This window comes from Leptodactylus fuscus, chromosome 2 (assembly GCF_031893055.1).
Source record: "Leptodactylus fuscus isolate aLepFus1 chromosome 2, aLepFus1.hap2, whole genome shotgun sequence".
Taxonomy (NCBI): domain Eukaryota; kingdom Metazoa; phylum Chordata; class Amphibia; order Anura; family Leptodactylidae; genus Leptodactylus; species Leptodactylus fuscus.
Genome location: NC_134266.1, coordinates 146839023 through 146857573, shown reverse-complemented (window position 1 = coordinate 146857573; position 18551 = coordinate 146839023). Strand labels below are relative to the sequence as shown.

General features: G+C 40.9%; 1 protein-coding gene across 1 annotated transcript; it reads left to right on the top strand.

Moving 5' to 3' along the window:
- The first annotated feature begins 7806 nt into the window (after positions 1–7806).
- Positions 7807–18106, top strand: LOC142193773 (pinopsin-like). Its single transcript, XM_075262777.1, has 5 exons — positions 7807–8166; positions 13363–13545; positions 13838–13983; positions 15611–15850; positions 17928–18106. Exons 1-5 carry the CDS (start codon positions 7830–7832, stop codon positions 18063–18065), a joined length of 1044 nt encoding a protein of 347 aa, XP_075118878.1. The 5' UTR covers positions 7807–7829; the 3' UTR covers positions 18066–18106.
- Positions 18107–18551: the final 445 nt, after the last annotated feature.

Genomic DNA, 18551 nt, shown 5'->3' with positions numbered 1-18551 from the left:
GCGGCGAGCCGCGTCTCTCTCTGGTCAAAACCCGCCTGCCGCGACCATCGCGGTTGCGGCTTTCCCCTCCGCTGTCGGCTCAAATGAATGAGCCAACATAGGAGGGTGCTGCCGGGGCGGAAACCGCGTGGCTGAGCCCGCGCGGCTTCCGCCTGAAGATAGGGCAGGTCGCTTCTTTTCTCCACTAGCAGCAGCCTGCCACTAGTGGAGAAAACAAGCCTGGCAGTCTGCATAGACCACCATTGTAAAGGGGCGGATTTTGAAGCGAAATTTGCTGACAAAATCCGCCCCTTTGCCCACGTGTGAACTAGCCCTAAAAGCCTCCCATTGATTTCAATATGTAGCGTGCGTAAGACCGCTTTGACACGTGTTTAAGTGTCTGAATAAGCGGAGCGTAAACTCCGTGTGAAAGTACCCTAAAGTTAATGGGAGTCTTATTTTTAAATGTGTATTCTTTACACATGTATTTTGCCAAAATGAGCGCGCATTTACTCCGTGTGAATAGACCCTAAGGCCCCACGTAGTGGACTGCAGCAAAAAGCGTTGCATCGCCTTTCACCGAAAGTCCACTGAGAGAAAACCTCTGTAGGTATAATTGACATGATGCGATTTCCAAAACTATGACAGTTTTGCAAATTGCGGTGTGTCTGCAGCATTTATTTTTTCGCAATGTGTGGATGTGATTCACGAGAAAATGTAAGCGTTTTTTTTTGTGGCATTTATGCTACATGGGGCCCCAGCCTAAAGGGGCTTTGTCATTATAAACACTTACACTAGTGATGAGGAGAACAGAGGCCCCAAAAAATCACCTGAATGCTCCAAATGAATGAAGCTTTAGTGCACTTGCATGACCGCTGCTACATATATATATATATATATATATATATATATATGGGGCTTCGAGAAACTGTATCTTACAAGTCTGATAGATGTGAAAGGAGGGCTGGTCACCCAAGTGTACTGGTACTTCATTCATAGGAAGAATGTACAGGGACTTGCACATACGTGTTCTCCTGCTTCCTGGGGGGTCCAGCAGTTGAATCCACCCAGCGATCTGACACTTATCCTGCGTTAGGATATATTACAGGATATTTCCGCTAAGAAAATGCATCATCTTTCCTATGGATGGGTGATAACTGTTCTTTAAGGAATAACCATTTAATGACCATATAGAAAGCATATGTACGTTTACCTGCCAGTTCCAGTTTTTTATTTACAACCAATTGTGTATTACGCATAGATGATCTTCTGATTCCTTTATATAAAATAGCCAAGCTTAAACATTACGAGACAGCAATGGATTTTTTGATGATGTTTATTGTGACTTCCTAATTGTTGATGATATATTACTATAAGGGTTATTATATGTATTGTATTCTGATTTCTGTCTGGCTAGTCAACTACAGCAATGGCATATGCTAAGTGGATAGATTATTGTCAGATACCTTATATCCATGGAGAATGATGTGGAAGGTAATATGATCCACGCAATGAAATCAGAAGAGTAAATGTCATCACAGTCTCAGTAGTGCAGCTTGAACCTTAGATTTGTAAATCCAAGCAATGTTATGTCAGAAGTAAGAGATCGTCCATTATATACTTGTCTAGTACGTCGCAGGGTTAGGGACAGACTTTGAAAGCATGTGACATTCAACAGTCCTGCATTAAATGAGGGGCTATAAAAACATAAAATAAGATATTAATAAAATATAAGGCTACTGTCACGTTAAATTAGCACAGGGAGACACCGTGATATTGTGAAACTCACTTCTGGATAAAACATACAGTACATACAGCTTGCTTCCGTTTTGTGTCAATGGTCCCTCATGAAATAGCTGTCTAGTAAAAGCAAACCTCACAAAGATAGAAGATTTTTTGGGGATTTTTTTAAGTCTAAGGGCTAAATTTACACTTCAGGGCCACTCAAGTCATGTTTCTGAGAATCAAGGCTTCAGATCCATTCCAGTTATTCATTTCAATTCCTACAGCGTATTAGTGGTCTTCTAGATAAGAACAATTTTAGCCCCCAATAGCATCATAATAAAGGCAGGTAAATCTGCATATAATATCGATCAATAGCTCCAAAACTAATAGTGGAACATTTATTATAAAATACCTTCAAAGGAGTGTGCAAAAAAAATTCAATTTATATATGTAACCAAGACTGTGTGTGTTATAATGTATTATTTATATCAGATTACATACATACTGATCCACAAAATTGAAGGTTGTAAAACAAATATTTTGCCTAGGAAACAGTTGTAAAATCCACGACATGACTGGTATATGCTGCATGTTTTCTGGGTGGTGGCACAGTAGTGTCACTTTTCTAGAAGCCTTTAATCTCTAGTACAAACTCCATCTCCTGTCTGAAGTATATATATATATATATATTTCTGACAACGCACTGCCTAAGCATAATGTAGTACTTCTGTGTCTGACTTCTGTTGGTGCAATGACTTTCAACATGCTACAGAAGTGTATGAAGCAGCAAGCAGACTGAAAAAGATGTCTTTATTTTTGGACATATGACCTGAATTTTTATTTACTTATTTATTTATAAAAAATAGTTATACGATATCTTGTATGGCGTGCATTAAAAAAAAAAAAAAGAAAAAAAACTTTTGTCACGTTCTAAATAATTTGTATAAATTGTGGTACGTGCTGAGAATATGCATGATTCTTATTTGAATGCAAACCTAGTGTGCTCAATAAATGAAAATACTAAAAATCTCTCAATGTTGCCTATTTGTCTATCTATAATGGATCTCTGGTTTTTACATTGATTCTGGACATTTAGGTTTACCTCCATACAAATGCTTTTGTTAAAAAAAAAAAAAAAAAAAAATGGATTATACTCTGCGTTAAAACCCTCTTCCCAGCCAAAAAAATTGCTGCACAAGATTGTGTACGCGATCCTCATAGACACTTGGCTGCCATTTGTAATTCTCTGCTATATATTGACAGCCCTAGTGAAAATCAGAAAATACTAAAGCAGCATCCCCGTTCTTAAAATCATTTGTAGTTTCTACATTCTATTTCTCGGAACGCAGAGGGGGTATTAGCGTAGTCTATGACAGGTTCGGAAACAACCAACCTGCAATGTCAGTCCATTCAGGAGGCATCAGATAGTCACTTCTAGTGGCAATACAGCTGCCATTTTGGATTGAGAATTGAAGGTTAGCTGTTGCATCTGTTCAGATGAGCAGGAAACAATACATATTTTTAGAAGAGGGGATTTCTGCTTTAGGGTGTATTTCACTTTCTACTGGAGCCTTTTTTATCTTACATGTACATAACAGTGCATGCGGAGTGTTGTTGTTATGCAATGACTTGTTAAATGTTTGATACCAATGTTTTGCTACAATGTGAAGGCTGCAGATGTATGTCCAAACTGCATCCTACTGACTTTTGTATTTCAGTATTATCTACCCTGTGTATTTTTTTGTCTGCTTTGTTAAAATATTTATAAACATAAGAAAATAAATCAATTAAAAGAATTTGTTGTCACTGTGTTCTTTGGTGAAATGTTGCAATAGCTACACACAATATTATCATTAGGTAAGATTAGATAGGTTCTTCAGGAATTTAATATTGATGACTGATCATTAGAATATGGGACCAGTATCAAACAGCTGAAGGTTCAGCACCTGGCACCCTCGCTGATCAGCTGCTTGAACCAGCAGCTTCACATCTACAATGCCATTTTAAGGCTGAGCCTAAAAGTCGCGGCTTGGCTGCAGAAAAAAGCGTGCTGTTTTACAGTCCTTGAAAAGTGATATAAAGTGCTGCCGCAATAAAAAAAAATGTGGTGTTTTACAGTTCCATCCACACATTGTGAAAAAAATACACGCAGCGGACATGCCGTGATTTCCAAAACCATTGTGTTTTTTTTTGCTGTAGTCTGCTGCTTGAGCGTTTAGCCTAACTGTTCACATGACCTGTTTGTAGCTCAAGGACTGAAATGCATTGCCAATATAAAACAAACAACACTATACTTGGTTTGAAGTAATGCGGCCTCAGTTCCTGTCAGTGCAATTTCCTCAATCAGCTGATCACGGGGGTAGACCCCCACCAATCTAATACTGAAGACCAGCAGATTTATTTTCTTTTATGGCTGAAAGCTGGCATAAATGATGCTGGAAATCTACAGGCAGAGGGTGCACCGCATTTATAAATGCAATTTTTCCAGAGATACGCCATTACAGTGTCCAATATGTTGTCCCCAGCTTGTGACCGCAGAGACACACATGGGCACAAGCTGTTTTGGAGTATTCATCTCCTGCACAAACTGGGCACAGCAAATTGCGCACTGAAATCATGCATTTCTGGAAAAATTGTCATTTTCACTCTGTGCAGTTGATGGTGTATTCATTTCTGGAAAATAAATTAATGCAAGACTTGGGGGGGGGGGCAAAAATCCTCCCTGTTCCCTGGGATAAAATTCGTCAAGGGTGTAGTTTCTAAAATAGGGTCACATGTCAGGAGATTCCACTTTACTGTCATTTCAGGAACTCTGCAAAATTGAAATGGCATCCAAAAACCAGTCTCTAAAACCCAAATAACGCTGCTTCTCTTCTGCAACCTCCTGTATCCCCAAACAGCTGTTTATATCCACTTATGATAGTTAAGTGGGATATCCCTGGTACAATAATGTCATATATATGGGCTTACACTTCTGTTTGGGCACACAGCAGGACACAGAAGAGAAGTGCTGTTTTGCTTTCAGAGCACAGTTTTCGATGGTTTGGTTTTTGCTCAGTAGCCTGCAGAGTTATGGACATGCACTCAGGAGCTGTTTCCACTACTGTTATGGGGAGGCCGTACGTACAAATCTGTTATCTGCACTCTAGTCACTTGTCTCTTTTCAGTGGATCATTTGGCTCTGCTCACTGAAACAAGCATTTTTCCTGTCCATATAAATTACAGTGGGGGGTTTTTCTGTGCAGAATTTCAGAACATATTTCATGTGTGTGTTTTCATAGGACCATGTTCACACATATGCTGACAGACTGTATTTACTTTTTTAATTCTCAAACAACTCCTTTAAGAACTACATAAACAGTATTATTCACAAAGCATAATGGGATTTGTCTGGGATTTACACAAATTTGTCCAAGAACAAGGAATGGGATAAAAAGAAGAAAAACCAGCGCACACTGGTTTAATCCTCTGTGGTTATTATTAGAGATGAGCGAGTAGTACTCGATCGAGTAGGTATTCGATCAAATACTATGGTATTCGAAATACTCGTACTCGATCGAGTACCACTTGCTATTCGAATGGAAAAGTTTGATGCAGAACCAGCATTGATTGGCCAAATGCTATACAGTCGGCCAATCAACGCTGGTTCTTCTCCTACCTTTAGAACAGCGGATCTCAACCTGTGGGTCGCGACCCCGGCGGGGGTCGAATGACCAAAACACAGGGGTCGCCTAAAGCCATCGGAAAATACATATTTCCGATGGCTTTAGCCGCTGAGAAGCCGCGCTGCCTTTGCAGCAGGGTAGATTCTAGTGGGGTAAAGGACCTGTGATGACGTCATGACCATGTGAACGGACTCTGGTGTGGGCGGAGCTATTCAGTACAGTGCCGAGTTACACAGGAAGGGAAGGCTGACGTGAATGGAGACTGGAAGGTAAGATGGAGAGAAGAGACAGCAAGTGTAAGCAAGAATGGTGGGGGTGGGAAGGGGATGCAGGCAGTGTGTGAGTATGATAGGAGGGGTTCAGGCTGTGTGTGAACATGATAGAGGGGTTCAGGCTGTGTGTGAGCAAGATGGGGGTGTTTCAGGCTGTGTGTCAGCATAATAGTGGGGTTCAGGCTGTGTGTGAGCAAGATGGGGGACATGAATCTGGGGGCAGAGATGGGGGACATGAATCTGGGGACAGAGATGGAGGGACATGAATCTGGGGGCAGAGATGAGGGGACATGAATCGGGGGACATGATTCTGAGGGAAGAGATGGGGGGACATGAATCTGGGGGCAGAGATGAGGGGACATGAAACTGAGGGCAGAGATGGAGGGGACATGAATCTGGGGGCAGAGATGAGGGGACATGAAACTGAGGGCAGAGATGGAGGGGACATGAATCTGGGGGCAGAGATGGAGGGGACATGAAACTGAGGGCAGAGATGGAGGAAACATGAATCTGGGGGCAGAGATGGAGGGGACATGAAATGGGGCAGATGAAGAGGTTATATGAAACTGGGGGAGAGATAGAGGGGGGACATATAATTTACGGGTGACTGTAGGAGGATTATACTGTGTGGGAGCACGTGAAAAATGAATGAGAATGGGCGGAGTCAACATAAAAGTGGGCGGAGCCAAATTTGTTGCGGCGCGCTCTGCACGCCGCACATTTTATCCCTCTTTCTGCTTTTCAAAAGTTGGCGGAGAGGCATACTGCCGCTCATGGAAAAAAAAAGTGGGCTGCCCTTTCTTCAGGTGGATTCCACAGCTCAGTGACCCGTGGCGTCCGCCTGGCGGTAGCAACCTCCGGAGTCGCCCCATTAATTTGAGCCGACTCCGGGGGGGAAGCCGCGACAGTCGTGGCAAGCGTGTTTTGACCCGAGAGTGACGCGGCTCCCCGCGTCACTCTCAGTGCCTAAATCCGCTATAGATCCGCTTTTGGTTTGGGGTCACCGCAACATGAGGAACTGTATTGCGGGGTCATGGCATTAGAAAGGTTGAGAACCACTGCTTTAGAAGTCTTCTCCGTGCAGCTTCCCCGCGGCGTCTTCCGGCTCTGAATTCACTCTGCCAGGCAACGGGCCTGGGCAGAGCCGACTGTGCATGTCCACTTGTAGTGCGGGCATGCACAGTCAGCTCTGCCCAGGCCCGATGCCTGGCAGAGTGAATTCAGAGCTGGAAGATGCCGCGGGGACGCTGCAAGGAGAAGGCTTCTCGGAGGATCCAGCCCAACCCTCACTCGTGGACTTGGTAAATATAATTTGATCGAATGTTGCCTACCCCTGAAACGAGCATTTTCCCCCCATAGACTATAATAGGGTTCGATATTCGATTCAAGTAGTCAAATATTGAGGGGCTACTCGAAACGAATATCGAACCTCGAACATTTTACTGTTCGCTCATCTCTAGTTATTATTATTATTGTTTATTTATATAGCACCATTAATCCCATGGTGCTTTACATTTCGGGGTTACATACACTACACAAAATATACAGATAGATATAATACTAACAATAACCGACTGCCCGCGAGGGCTTACAATCTATGAGGTGCTGCCACTCCAGCAGTCCTCAGCAGTTTATTTACCTGATAATGTGCCGTATACTGTATGTGTAGTTGACCACTGCAGTCAATCACAAGGCCTTAGCTGCAATTTTTACATGAGTACGACAGAATGTTGAACTTTTCCATATGAACATTTGTTACAATCTTCTAAGTACTGAGGAAGTACTGCATATTTTGTATGCATGTAAATATGCAGTAATATCACTAGCACAAATAAGACACAAAGCACAAAATGAGAGAATAGGAGACCATACCAAACCAAATCCTCTTGTGTGCAGAAATCTTGTTAAGAAAAGCAACATTATTCTGTCTGCTTACTTTGGTAATTAGGTTGTGTCTTCAAAGCGGGTCACCTTGCGTCTCTCCCCGCTGATCTCTGTTTAAGTAAGGAAAAAAGCGAGTGGATTACGAATACACCAGTATTAGAAAGCTTACATTGTTTTAAGAAAAAGATCCTCTTTGCAGAACTAAATCTCTTGGACTTTATAAATAGGGAGCATACATGTAGGCGTGTGCACATATTACTCGTGTATGCCTCAAATCTTGTTGTTACATTGATTTTACTATACAATGCATTCAGCAAACATATCAGCTCAGGAGACAACAGGACCATTCGAAGGACCTCAATGGCCTCATCTTGCCCCCCGTAGTACCTACTTAATTATTGCCATACTTATGGGTATGGTGGTGGTCTTAGCTTTCTTTGTCAATGGCATGGTTATTGTGGTCTCCCTGAAATACAAGAAGTTAAGGTCTCCATTGAACTACATACTGGTCAACCTGGCTGTAGCTGATATACTCGTCACCATTTTTGGGAGCACTGTGAGTTTCCACAACAATATTTTTGGGTTCTTCACATTGGGCAAATCTATGTGTGAATTTGAAGGATTCATGGTGTCTCTGACAGGTAAGATGATGCATCATTTCAAGGCAAGAATAATTAGTATTGTAAACGTGAACATTCTTGAATACTTTGATTGTTAGTTCAATTTCTACTTAGAATTTGTATTATGTATTTAATAGATAATCAGTTTTAGTAACTCCTTGTATACCTCATTCAGTCCCATCAGTGCTGACAGTACTAGTCAATTTATTCATAAAGGAATTGGTCAGTTTAGAGGGCTAAGAATAACATAATAATAATAATAATAATAATAATAATAATAATAATTAGAGATGAGCGAACACTGAAATGAATGGAAGCACCTGGCACGCAGACTTTGCTGGCGGCCGGCCGCTTAACCCCCCGCGTGCCGGCCGCTTCCATTCATTTCTATGGGAGCGTGCTGTGAGTGTGCTGTTCGGAACGGCTGTTCCGAACAGTGTTCGCTCATCTCTAATAATAATAATAATAATAAAGCAGAATCTACAATGACGTAAAGGACTTTACGACTAGCTTTGATTTAAAATAGTCTACTATTTAGTACATACAGCTTCTACGGAGACAGTTAACCAATAGCAATGAGATTATAGGTGGATCTTATGGATTTCTTTGTGATCCATCTCTGGTTAGCTTTAGTTAACGAAGCTAATTTTAAGAACATTTTTCCATCTGCTATAAATTGATGAAATTGTCATGTGGGCATTCTGCAAAATTGGGAACCAACCTTTTTTGTTGCACTCAACTCTTATTTTGTTGCTGTAGAGTCTTTGTAACTTGCGAACATAGCTGGTGCTCTTTGTGCTACCTCTCCCTTCTCTCAGGAGCCTAGTTTAAAGGGGCTCTATCAGCAAAATCATGGTACTAGAGCCCCACATATGCGTGAATAGCCTTTAAAAAGGCTATTCAGGCACCGCTAAAGTTATATTAAACACACACACACACACACCCCGTTTTAAAATAAAACCCTAAAAAAGAATGTGCTATACTTACCGAACGTGCACCCTGGGCGGGCATTCAGGGTGTGTCTTCATCTTCATCCCCGCCTCTTCTTCCTCCGATGTCCTCCGGTCCCGTCTTCCTCCAGCGCTCGCGAACGGACAGTGATAGCCTGGGCGCATGCGCAGTAGCCGTAGTAGAAGCCGCGTGCTACTGCGCATGAGCCCAGGCTGTTTTTTAACATCAGTGTCCACGAGCGAGCGCTGGAAGAAGATGAGACCGGAGGACATCGGAGGAAGAAGAGGCGGGGATGAAGATGAAGACACACCCTGAATGCCCGCCCAGTGTGCACGATCCGTAAGTAGAGCACATTCTTTTTTAGGTTATTTTTTTAAAACGGGGGGGGGTAGTTTAATATAACATTTACGGTGCCTGAATAGCCTTTTTAAAGGCTATTCATGCATATGTGGGGCTCTATCAGCATGATTTTGCTGATAGAGCCCCTTTAAAGCTGGCTATTCAATCCATGGTGGGACCATTTTTATGAACAATCCCACTAACTGTAGTAAGATGTGAACCGCCTGAGGAAGGACGGCAGTTTGATATTAAAAAAAACAAACAAAAAACAGTAGGTCTGCACAAATTGAATGGCTATAAGCAAACTATCATATCAAACACTGTTACTTTCAGCCAACCAAAATTTCTATCACAGCTGATTTGTTTTTGGCACACTAAGGTCTTTTATCACCAATGGTCTTTCATGGTATTTTTTAATCCAATTGGTCATTTCAGCTGACGAAAGACTAATACGCATGGCCACCTTTAGAGATACGTGGAGGAAGTGAGAGGAGGTTGTACCTAGCAGATCAAGTGTGGAAGGAATACACCTCAGTCTTCAGGGAGCAGAGAGAACACATAGGTTGTAGAAGGGGAAAGCAGTAGATAAATGTAGTCAGTTCTGATGCAAGAGAGATACTAAAGGCAAAGGTGGGAACTGTTCAGATCTCCAGAGAAGTGTGAAGTGAGAACATGAATTTCTCCCTTTAGTGAAAGTGCCTTACCAGACTCTAGCGGGTACACAAGAGCCTTCTGAAGCCTTCTTCCTAAATGAAGGTGGTTTCATAATGACATCATTGTGCTACCTATGACATTCTGCAGGAGACAGGCCTGACCAGAAGAGGAGGAACACATAAAAGTAAATATATGTTTGGGTCTTTGCCCACGTCTGCGTAGCAATATCATTTTGTGTCAGACATGATATGTGACAATGTCGGCACTGTTATATTCATGGGTAGGTACAGTGTGTGTTGCTGTTATATTGAGGTGGGATTGAGGGCCCTATTCACAAGAGCTTACAATCTATGACATAGAGGGGGTGACAAAAGAGATAGAAGGAGAGGCATAGGATGTAGCATTGCTTATACAGAGGTCCAGACATTTTTTTGATACTTTTTTTCAATTATACATATAAATTAAGCTGTATGAGCAATCTCCAGTCAGTGTTCTTATATGTGCAGATGGTGCCTGGATATATAAAGTTACAGTCAAATATGGTCTCATATCATGTTTGATGGGGGGTGACGGTGAACAGTGGAGTGTTAGTTTTAGAGAGCCTAACTACGGAAGGCCTTAGATTAGGAATTGTGATAGGCCTGTCTGAAGAGATGAGTCTTTAGGATCAGAGATGAGCGAACACTAAAATGTTCGAGGTTCGAAATCCGATTCGAACAGCCGCTCACTGTTCGAGTGTTCGAACGGGTTTCGAACCCCATTATAGTCTATGGGGAACATATACTCGTTAAGGGGGAAACCCAAATCCGTGTCTGGAGGGTCACCAAGTCCACTATGACACCCCAGGAAATGATACCAACACCCTGGAATGACACTGGGACAGCAGGGGAAGCATGTCTGGGGGCATAAAAGTCACTTTATTTCATGGAAATCCCTGTCAGCTTGCGATTTTCGCAAGCTAACTTTTTCCCACAGGAATGCATTGGACAGCGCTGATTGGCCAGAGTACGGAATTCGACCAATCAGCGCTGGCTCTGCTGGAGGAGGCGGAATCTAAGATCGCTCCACACCAGTCTCCATTCAGGTCCGACCTTAGACTCCGCCTCCTCCGGCAGAGCCAGCGCTGATTGGCCGAAGGCTGGCCAATGCATTCCTATGGGTATGCAGAGACTCAGCAGTGTTGAGCCAGTTCTGCTCAACTGCACCGTGTGCCGGTCAGCCCATCAGATGTAGCAGAGCCGAGTGTGCACAAGGGTTCCAGTGCACCCTCGGCTCTGATGTAGCAGAGCCGAGTGTGTACAAGGGTTCTAGTGCACCCTCGGCTCTGCTACATCTGATGGGCTGACCGGCACACGGTGTAGTTGAGCAGAACTGGCTCAACACTGCTGAGTCTCTGTATACCCATAGGAATGCATTGGCCAGCCTTCGGCCAATCAGCGCTGGCTCTGCCGGAGGAGGCGGAGTCTAAGGTCAGACATGAATGGAGACTGGTGTGGAGCGATCTTAGACTCCGCCTCCTCCAGCAGAGCCAGCGCTGATTGGTCGAATTCCGTACTCTGGCCAATCAGCGCTGTCCAATGCATTCCTATGGGAAAAAGTTTATCTCACAAAAATCACAATTACACACCCGATAGAGCCCCAAAAAGTTATTTTTAATAACATTCCTACCTAAATAAAGATTATCCCTAGCTATCCCTGCCTGCACAGCTATCCCTGTCTCTTAGTCACAAAGTTCACATTCTCATATGACCCGGATTTGAAATCCACTATTCGTCTAAAATGGAGGTCACCTGATTTCAGCAGCCAATGACTTTTTCCGATTTTTTTCAATGCCCCCGTTGTCGTAGTTCCTGTCCCACCTCCCCTGCGCTGTTATTGGTGCAAAAAAAGCGCCAGGGAAGGTGGGAGGGGAATCAAATTTTTTTGGAGTTTGCCACGTGATGTTCGATTCGAATCGAACACATCAAACAGCCTGATATCCGATCGAACATGTGTTCGATAGAACACTGTTCGCTCATCTCTATTTAGGATCTTTAATCTGATTGTCCAGGGTAGACCATTACAGAGAAGTGGTGCAACTCGGGAAAAGTCTGATAATAGAGGATATTAGTCTTGATTCATTGGCCAAACGGAGAGCACGGGTTGGGTAATTGACAGAGACAAGGGAGGAAATATAGGGAGGTGCAGCATTATGGAGAGCCTTGTACACATTCAGTGTAGAACGTAGACTGATAGATGAGCCTGGTCGCTGCATTCAGAATAGATTGTAGAGCGGAGAGTTTAGTGAGGGGAAGACCCTTCAGAAGGGAGTTACAAGTCAAGAGTGAATCATGGCGACAATAAGGGTCTTTAATATTTCAATGGTATGGAAAAGACAAATCTGGAGATGTTTTTGAGGAAGAGATGACATGAGTCTGCAATGATTGGATATGGGGGGTAAAGGAGAGATCTAAGTGAAACATAATCCCAAGGCACAAGGTATACTGCCTAGGAGTTATAGTAAGGCCGAAGACTGAAATGGAGATATAAGGGTTAGGTCTGTCATAGTAGTAACAGCAGTAGTTCAGTCTTTGAGAGATCCAGTTTCAGATAAAGCAATGACGTGTTAGAGACAGCAGACAGACAGTCACTGGTGTTCTGTAGTATTTCAGGGGTGATGTTACAAAGAAAGGTATACAGTAGGGTGTCATAAGCATAAAGGTGGTACCGGAAGCCAAACCTGCTGATGAGTTGTCCAACAGGGGATGTGTAAAGAGAGAAGAGGAGTACAACACCAATATAAAAAATATCACCTGTAAGTCATTCATTGCCATTGTGCATTCTCCCTCTAAACTAGATTGCAATATCCCTAGATTGACTGTACGGCCTACAGTGACTATGTCTGATGCTAACCTAGTTTGTGAAACAACAATTAATATATCACATCACTGTTCAAGTCTTACTGAAAGCTGCTTATATAGCAGTGAATGTGACTAAATATCATATTTGTACTGAGCTTCTTTTAAGCACAATACAAGTGTATATTTAATGAGATGAGCTCCAAAAGTTGCATTCCATGCAAAAAAAAAAAAATTGCTAAATTTTTTCTCTTGCACACATGCCAAAAGTTACGTAACAATTAACTGTGGTTTACTGGGAATAGCATATACAATATATTTTAGACCTATTTCTAAAGACAAATGATGGCATAAATTTTGGCACAAATCCACGTCTGCTCATATCAGAATGTTCTGTATCATGTAAACATGTGCATTACATTTTGTCCATCTTTAGGTATTGTAGGTCTCTGGTCGCTAGCAATATTAGCCTTTGAAAGATACATTGTGATTTGTAAGCCCTTGGGAGATTTCCGTTTCCAGCAGAGACATGCAGTTATGGGATGTGCCTTCACCTGGTTCTGGGCTCTGATATGGACATCTCCACCTCTTTTTGGCTGGTGTAGTTACGTTCCGGAAGGTGGGTATCATGATATTAAAATATAGCAATATACTCATACAAACTATTACTATTAAAAATTGTAAAAATCTCATTCAATAGACAGTTACAACTGTCAGATTGTTGGTGATAATACTTGTGTCTACTCCAGCACCAATGCTAATAAACACCCTAGTGGTTGTACTACACACTGAGATTGATAACAAATACCTGATTGCATTAAACTTCACACAGTAGTAGTTAAAGAAAGCTGTACTTTTATATGAAATTGCTTTTATCGTTGTCATTAATAGACTTAATGCGTTATTTTTAGGTTTGGGGACATCTTGTGGACCGAACTGGTACACTGGAGGTACCAACAACAACAGCTATATCTTGGCCTTGTTCACAACTTGTTTCGTAATGCCACTTAGCACCATCATATTCTCTTACTCACACCTCTTATTTGCATTGAGAGCAGTAAGTAGAAATTTTATTATTTTGTGTTGCCCACATGACCTCAATTACAAATCTGTCAGAAATCTTAATTATTTCACTTGACTGCATCCTTTTCCCCAAATACTTGAATAACATCTCATACGACTTACAGAGCCGCTGCTTCTGTGCAGCTCATCTTAGGCTAGGCTCACATCATGTTCCTTGTGGATATGTTTCCCTGCATAAGCTAAAAACACAGACTTCAATGTAAAAAATAAATAAAAAATTTCCAATATTCTTTTTTTTGGACACAAAAGCTTTGTTGATGACATTATTCTGTACACAATATAAAAGGCATGGTTATAGATATTTTTTTTTTACATTGAAGTCTCTGTTGAACTAATCCAAGTGGATGCCAATTAGACAGAATATTTTGCCTTCCTATCCCATGATTTCTCATTATGCTAAAAAACAGAAGGTTCGTGCTGGGGACAATTTCTTTTTTTAATGAAAAGAAGCGCAGCATTGCTGTACATTTTTTCCCAGTGAAAAAAAACCCAGAAAGTTGAAGGAAAACATTGAATTGCAACTGTAATAATTGATACAATGTGACATTAGCCTTTTTATGCCCTATGACATGTATTTTTGTGCTATCTTTAATGCCAAGGCCACACAAAGTGAAGCACAGCTAAAAAATGCTGCTGAAAAAACCCCACAGTGAAAACACAGCAGAAAGAATCGCATTATATTTTTCATTTCTTTTCTGCTGTTTCTCATTTTCATAGGCAAAAATAACATGCAGCATTTTCCTAAAATGTTGGCATTTTTGAGAACAAAAAAATAAAAAAATATAAAAAAGTTTAAAAAAAATAATAGAAATTATAAAACCCAAAAAGCCAAAAGTTCAAATCACCCCCTTTTTCCTAGATCACATATAAAAATACATAAATATAAGTAAACACTTTAGGTATCCTCATGCTCAAAAATGCCTAAACTATTAAAAGATTTATCCCATGCGATGAATGACGTAACGGAGAAAAAAAATCAAAATCGCCAAATGGTGACTTGTTCAACACTTTGCCTCCTAAAAAAATTTTCATAAAAAAATGATCAAACCATCAGATCTTTCCCCAAATGGTATCAATAAAAATGTAATCTTGTCCCACGTAAAAAGACGTCATACCCTGCTCCATACTCATAAATATGAAAAAGTTAGAGATACCAGAACATGGCGACACAATTTTTTTTTTCTATTTTGCAAAGTTTATCATTTTTTAACAGGTATCAAAACATTACAAATACTATATAAATTTGGTATTGCTGTGTTCGTACTGACCCACAGAATACAGGTAACGTCATTTTTACCACACAGTGAAAGTCGTAAAAATTAGACCCATATGAAATTGGCTCAAATGCAGGGGTTTTTTTTTCACTTCCACCTCATTCTGAATTTTTTTCCAGCTTCCCACTACATTGTACAGGATATTGAATGGTGCCATCACAATGTAAAATTTGTCCCACAAACAATAAGCCATCATGTGAAGCGGAAAAAAAAAATTATGGCTCTTGTATGGTGGGGAAGAAAAAAACAGATAAGCAAAAACGAAAAATGTCCCGGTCTGTAAGGGGTTAATGATAGATAATTATTATCTTTCTTCCACTATAATAGGTCGCTGCTCAGCAAAAAGAATCAGAGACAACTCAGCGTGCAGAGCGAGAGGTGACCAGGATGGTTATTGCCATGGTGTTGGCCTTTTTGATATGCTGGTTACCCTATGCTGTATTTGCGATGGTGACGGCAACAAATAAGCACATTGTCATAGACCCTACCTTGTCATCAATGCCTTCATATTTCTCAAAAACAGCCACTGTATACAATCCTGTCATCTATGTTTTCATGAACAAACAGGTTAGTATCTACACAGCTGATCACTGAATTAAAATTATCCAAAAACATGTTAAATATTTTATGTTATTTTTATAATATTTAAATGTAAATGATAAAGTCATATGTAAATGAACCTATTGAGTCACGATAGGTGGGGGGCAACTTCAGCCTAGTCATGCTGTCTTTTTGTCAATCACACCTCCTGTGCACAATTGTCATCTCCTCATGACAGCAGGGAAGATGTCAATAATGCCAAGGAGGTGTAACAAGGAGACAGTGTCACTAAGGTGAAGATGCCCTCCACCCTCTGTGACTACTAACGATAATTTTCATATGACTTTTTATGCACAGAACACTATGTAACAGAGTTTTGTCCTTGTTCATCAAATATTATTTCCTAACAGTGCATAGGTTGGCATTACAGAAAATACAAATGATTATTAATCAACTTTGTTTTTATGACCAGGACATCGAAAACAATAAATGTCTGATATTAGTAAAAATAGCGACTATATTCAGCTGTCTAGCTTCATATACAATAACAAGATGTTATAGAAAAATAATGTCATTATATAGTACTGTAAGAGTTGAGATATTCAACATAAAAGTGTGTTTGCGTTCTAGATTTACGATTATACTGTAAGTCACTTTCTCGAACAAGTCCCTAAATGTAATCTCCCATCATGTTTTCGTTGTACTGTCCTTGGTAGCGACGTTCAAAATCCAGTATATCTTGATGAAAGCGTTCTCCTTGCTCCTCAGAGAATGCCCCCATATTCTCCTTAAAGGGGCTCTATCAGCAAAATCATGCTGATAGAGGCCCACATATGTGTGAATAGCCTTTAAAAAGGCTATTAAACTAATCCCGCTAGGAACAACATCTGCAAGGAGTTTGTACCTTCTCCCCGTGTTTGCATGGATTTTCTCCCATTCTACAAAGACATACTGATAGGAAAAAAAAAAAGTACATTGTGATCCCCATATCAAAATCTACATTAAAAAAAACTTGTTGAGGTGAACATCAAGGATATGAAATTTAAGAGACATCCTGCAGCCTGTTTAGTGGTGCTTGCGCACAATCTGACATTTGGAAGGATCTACCATGCAAAACTAGCAGTTGGTTGAGTGGTCGGTAGGCTCTCGCCAAATTCTTGGATTATCAAACTTCATGGCTCTTCCTACCCCTCGGAACCATCCCTCAAGTATTCTTTTGCAGTTTTCAGAACTGTAGTGAGGTGCCCAGGGTTTGTCCTGGTCCCCAACCTGTACTCTGACGCATACCTTATACTCTTCATACATCCTGACCGATGATCTCATTGAATATTTCTTGGCTCACGTCTTGATGAATTCGCCACATATGTAGCAAAACGAATCAGCAGAATGCTTACAGCCTCTTGATGCCATCTCTACATCTAACTACGCACTATATTTCTCAGTCCTATTCAGTTGCTGCCCTTGCTCTCACACTATATCACTATCCACTATCACACTATAACTGCAATTACAATAAGTACTACTGTCCAACAGACGTGCTTATATAGTAAACAGGCAGACGTTTAGAATATTCCACCGATGTCTAGACATGGCTAGAATGACGTAGACATTAGAAGTTTTCAGAACAGTCTAAAATGTTTCACCAACATCTAGACATATGATATGCTTGTAAATTAAAATATATAATTTTTAAATATCGATGTCCTGGTACCAAAAGCAAAGTTTATGAGTTGAAACTATCGTGTAATATTCTTTACAGATCTAAATAATCAGAAAATAACATTATTAAAACAAAGACAAAGCAAAAATTTGTTACATAGTGTAATGGGCCAGTTTATGGTGGAAAAACCATCTGACAGGTTTCCATTAAGGATTCTTTCACACAAACAATCCAATTTGAAGGCTATACAAAAAATGGACATTTTACATGCTAGTGAATTTCCGTGTTTCATCCATGTACAGTTTGTGGGTCATCCATTTCTTTCATTATAATTAATTTGTTAGTGTTATAAAAGATACAATTACATAATATGATGTCAATACTCTAAGTGCACCAATGGTTTAGACAGTGTAGGTGTACTAATATATTTTATTGGTGTTACAGTTTCGAAATTGCTTAATGAAACTTATATGCTGTGGTCGCAATCCATTTGGTGTAGAGGATGAAACAAGCGCCTCCAGTGGCCGTACAGACATCACAACGGTATCTGAAGGAGGTGGAAACAAGGTCACACCTGCATAATGTCAATGTGTGAATTCTAAAAAGCTGTATAACATGATTATGTTAATAGAAGTCAGTGAATAACACAGGCCCTTCACAGGAGGCCTTTCATGTCCTCTGACATTGTCGATTGTATATAACTCTAGAACGCACCCGGGCACATATCAGCAAAGTTCACAGTGCTTTGGATTCAGCCTTGGTGGTTTGTGCCCTGGTTGCAGAGATAACAGTGTCATTGGCTTTGGTACTGATATCCCTGCACTTTCAGAAGGATCGACCTTACAGCTCAGCATCATCGCTGGGCTGTGAGGAATGCACCTATCACTGTACACTTCCATAGCTTTATACCGCCAATGTTGAAGGACATGAAAGGTCCTCTTTAAAAGGGTTGGACCAAGTTATGATGTTATCTCTTATCCTTTCAGTCAGTAGCGGATAATATTATAACTTGGTACAAGTCCATTACAGTAGACCACAAGATGTCTCAATAATGCTAATGCAATTCCC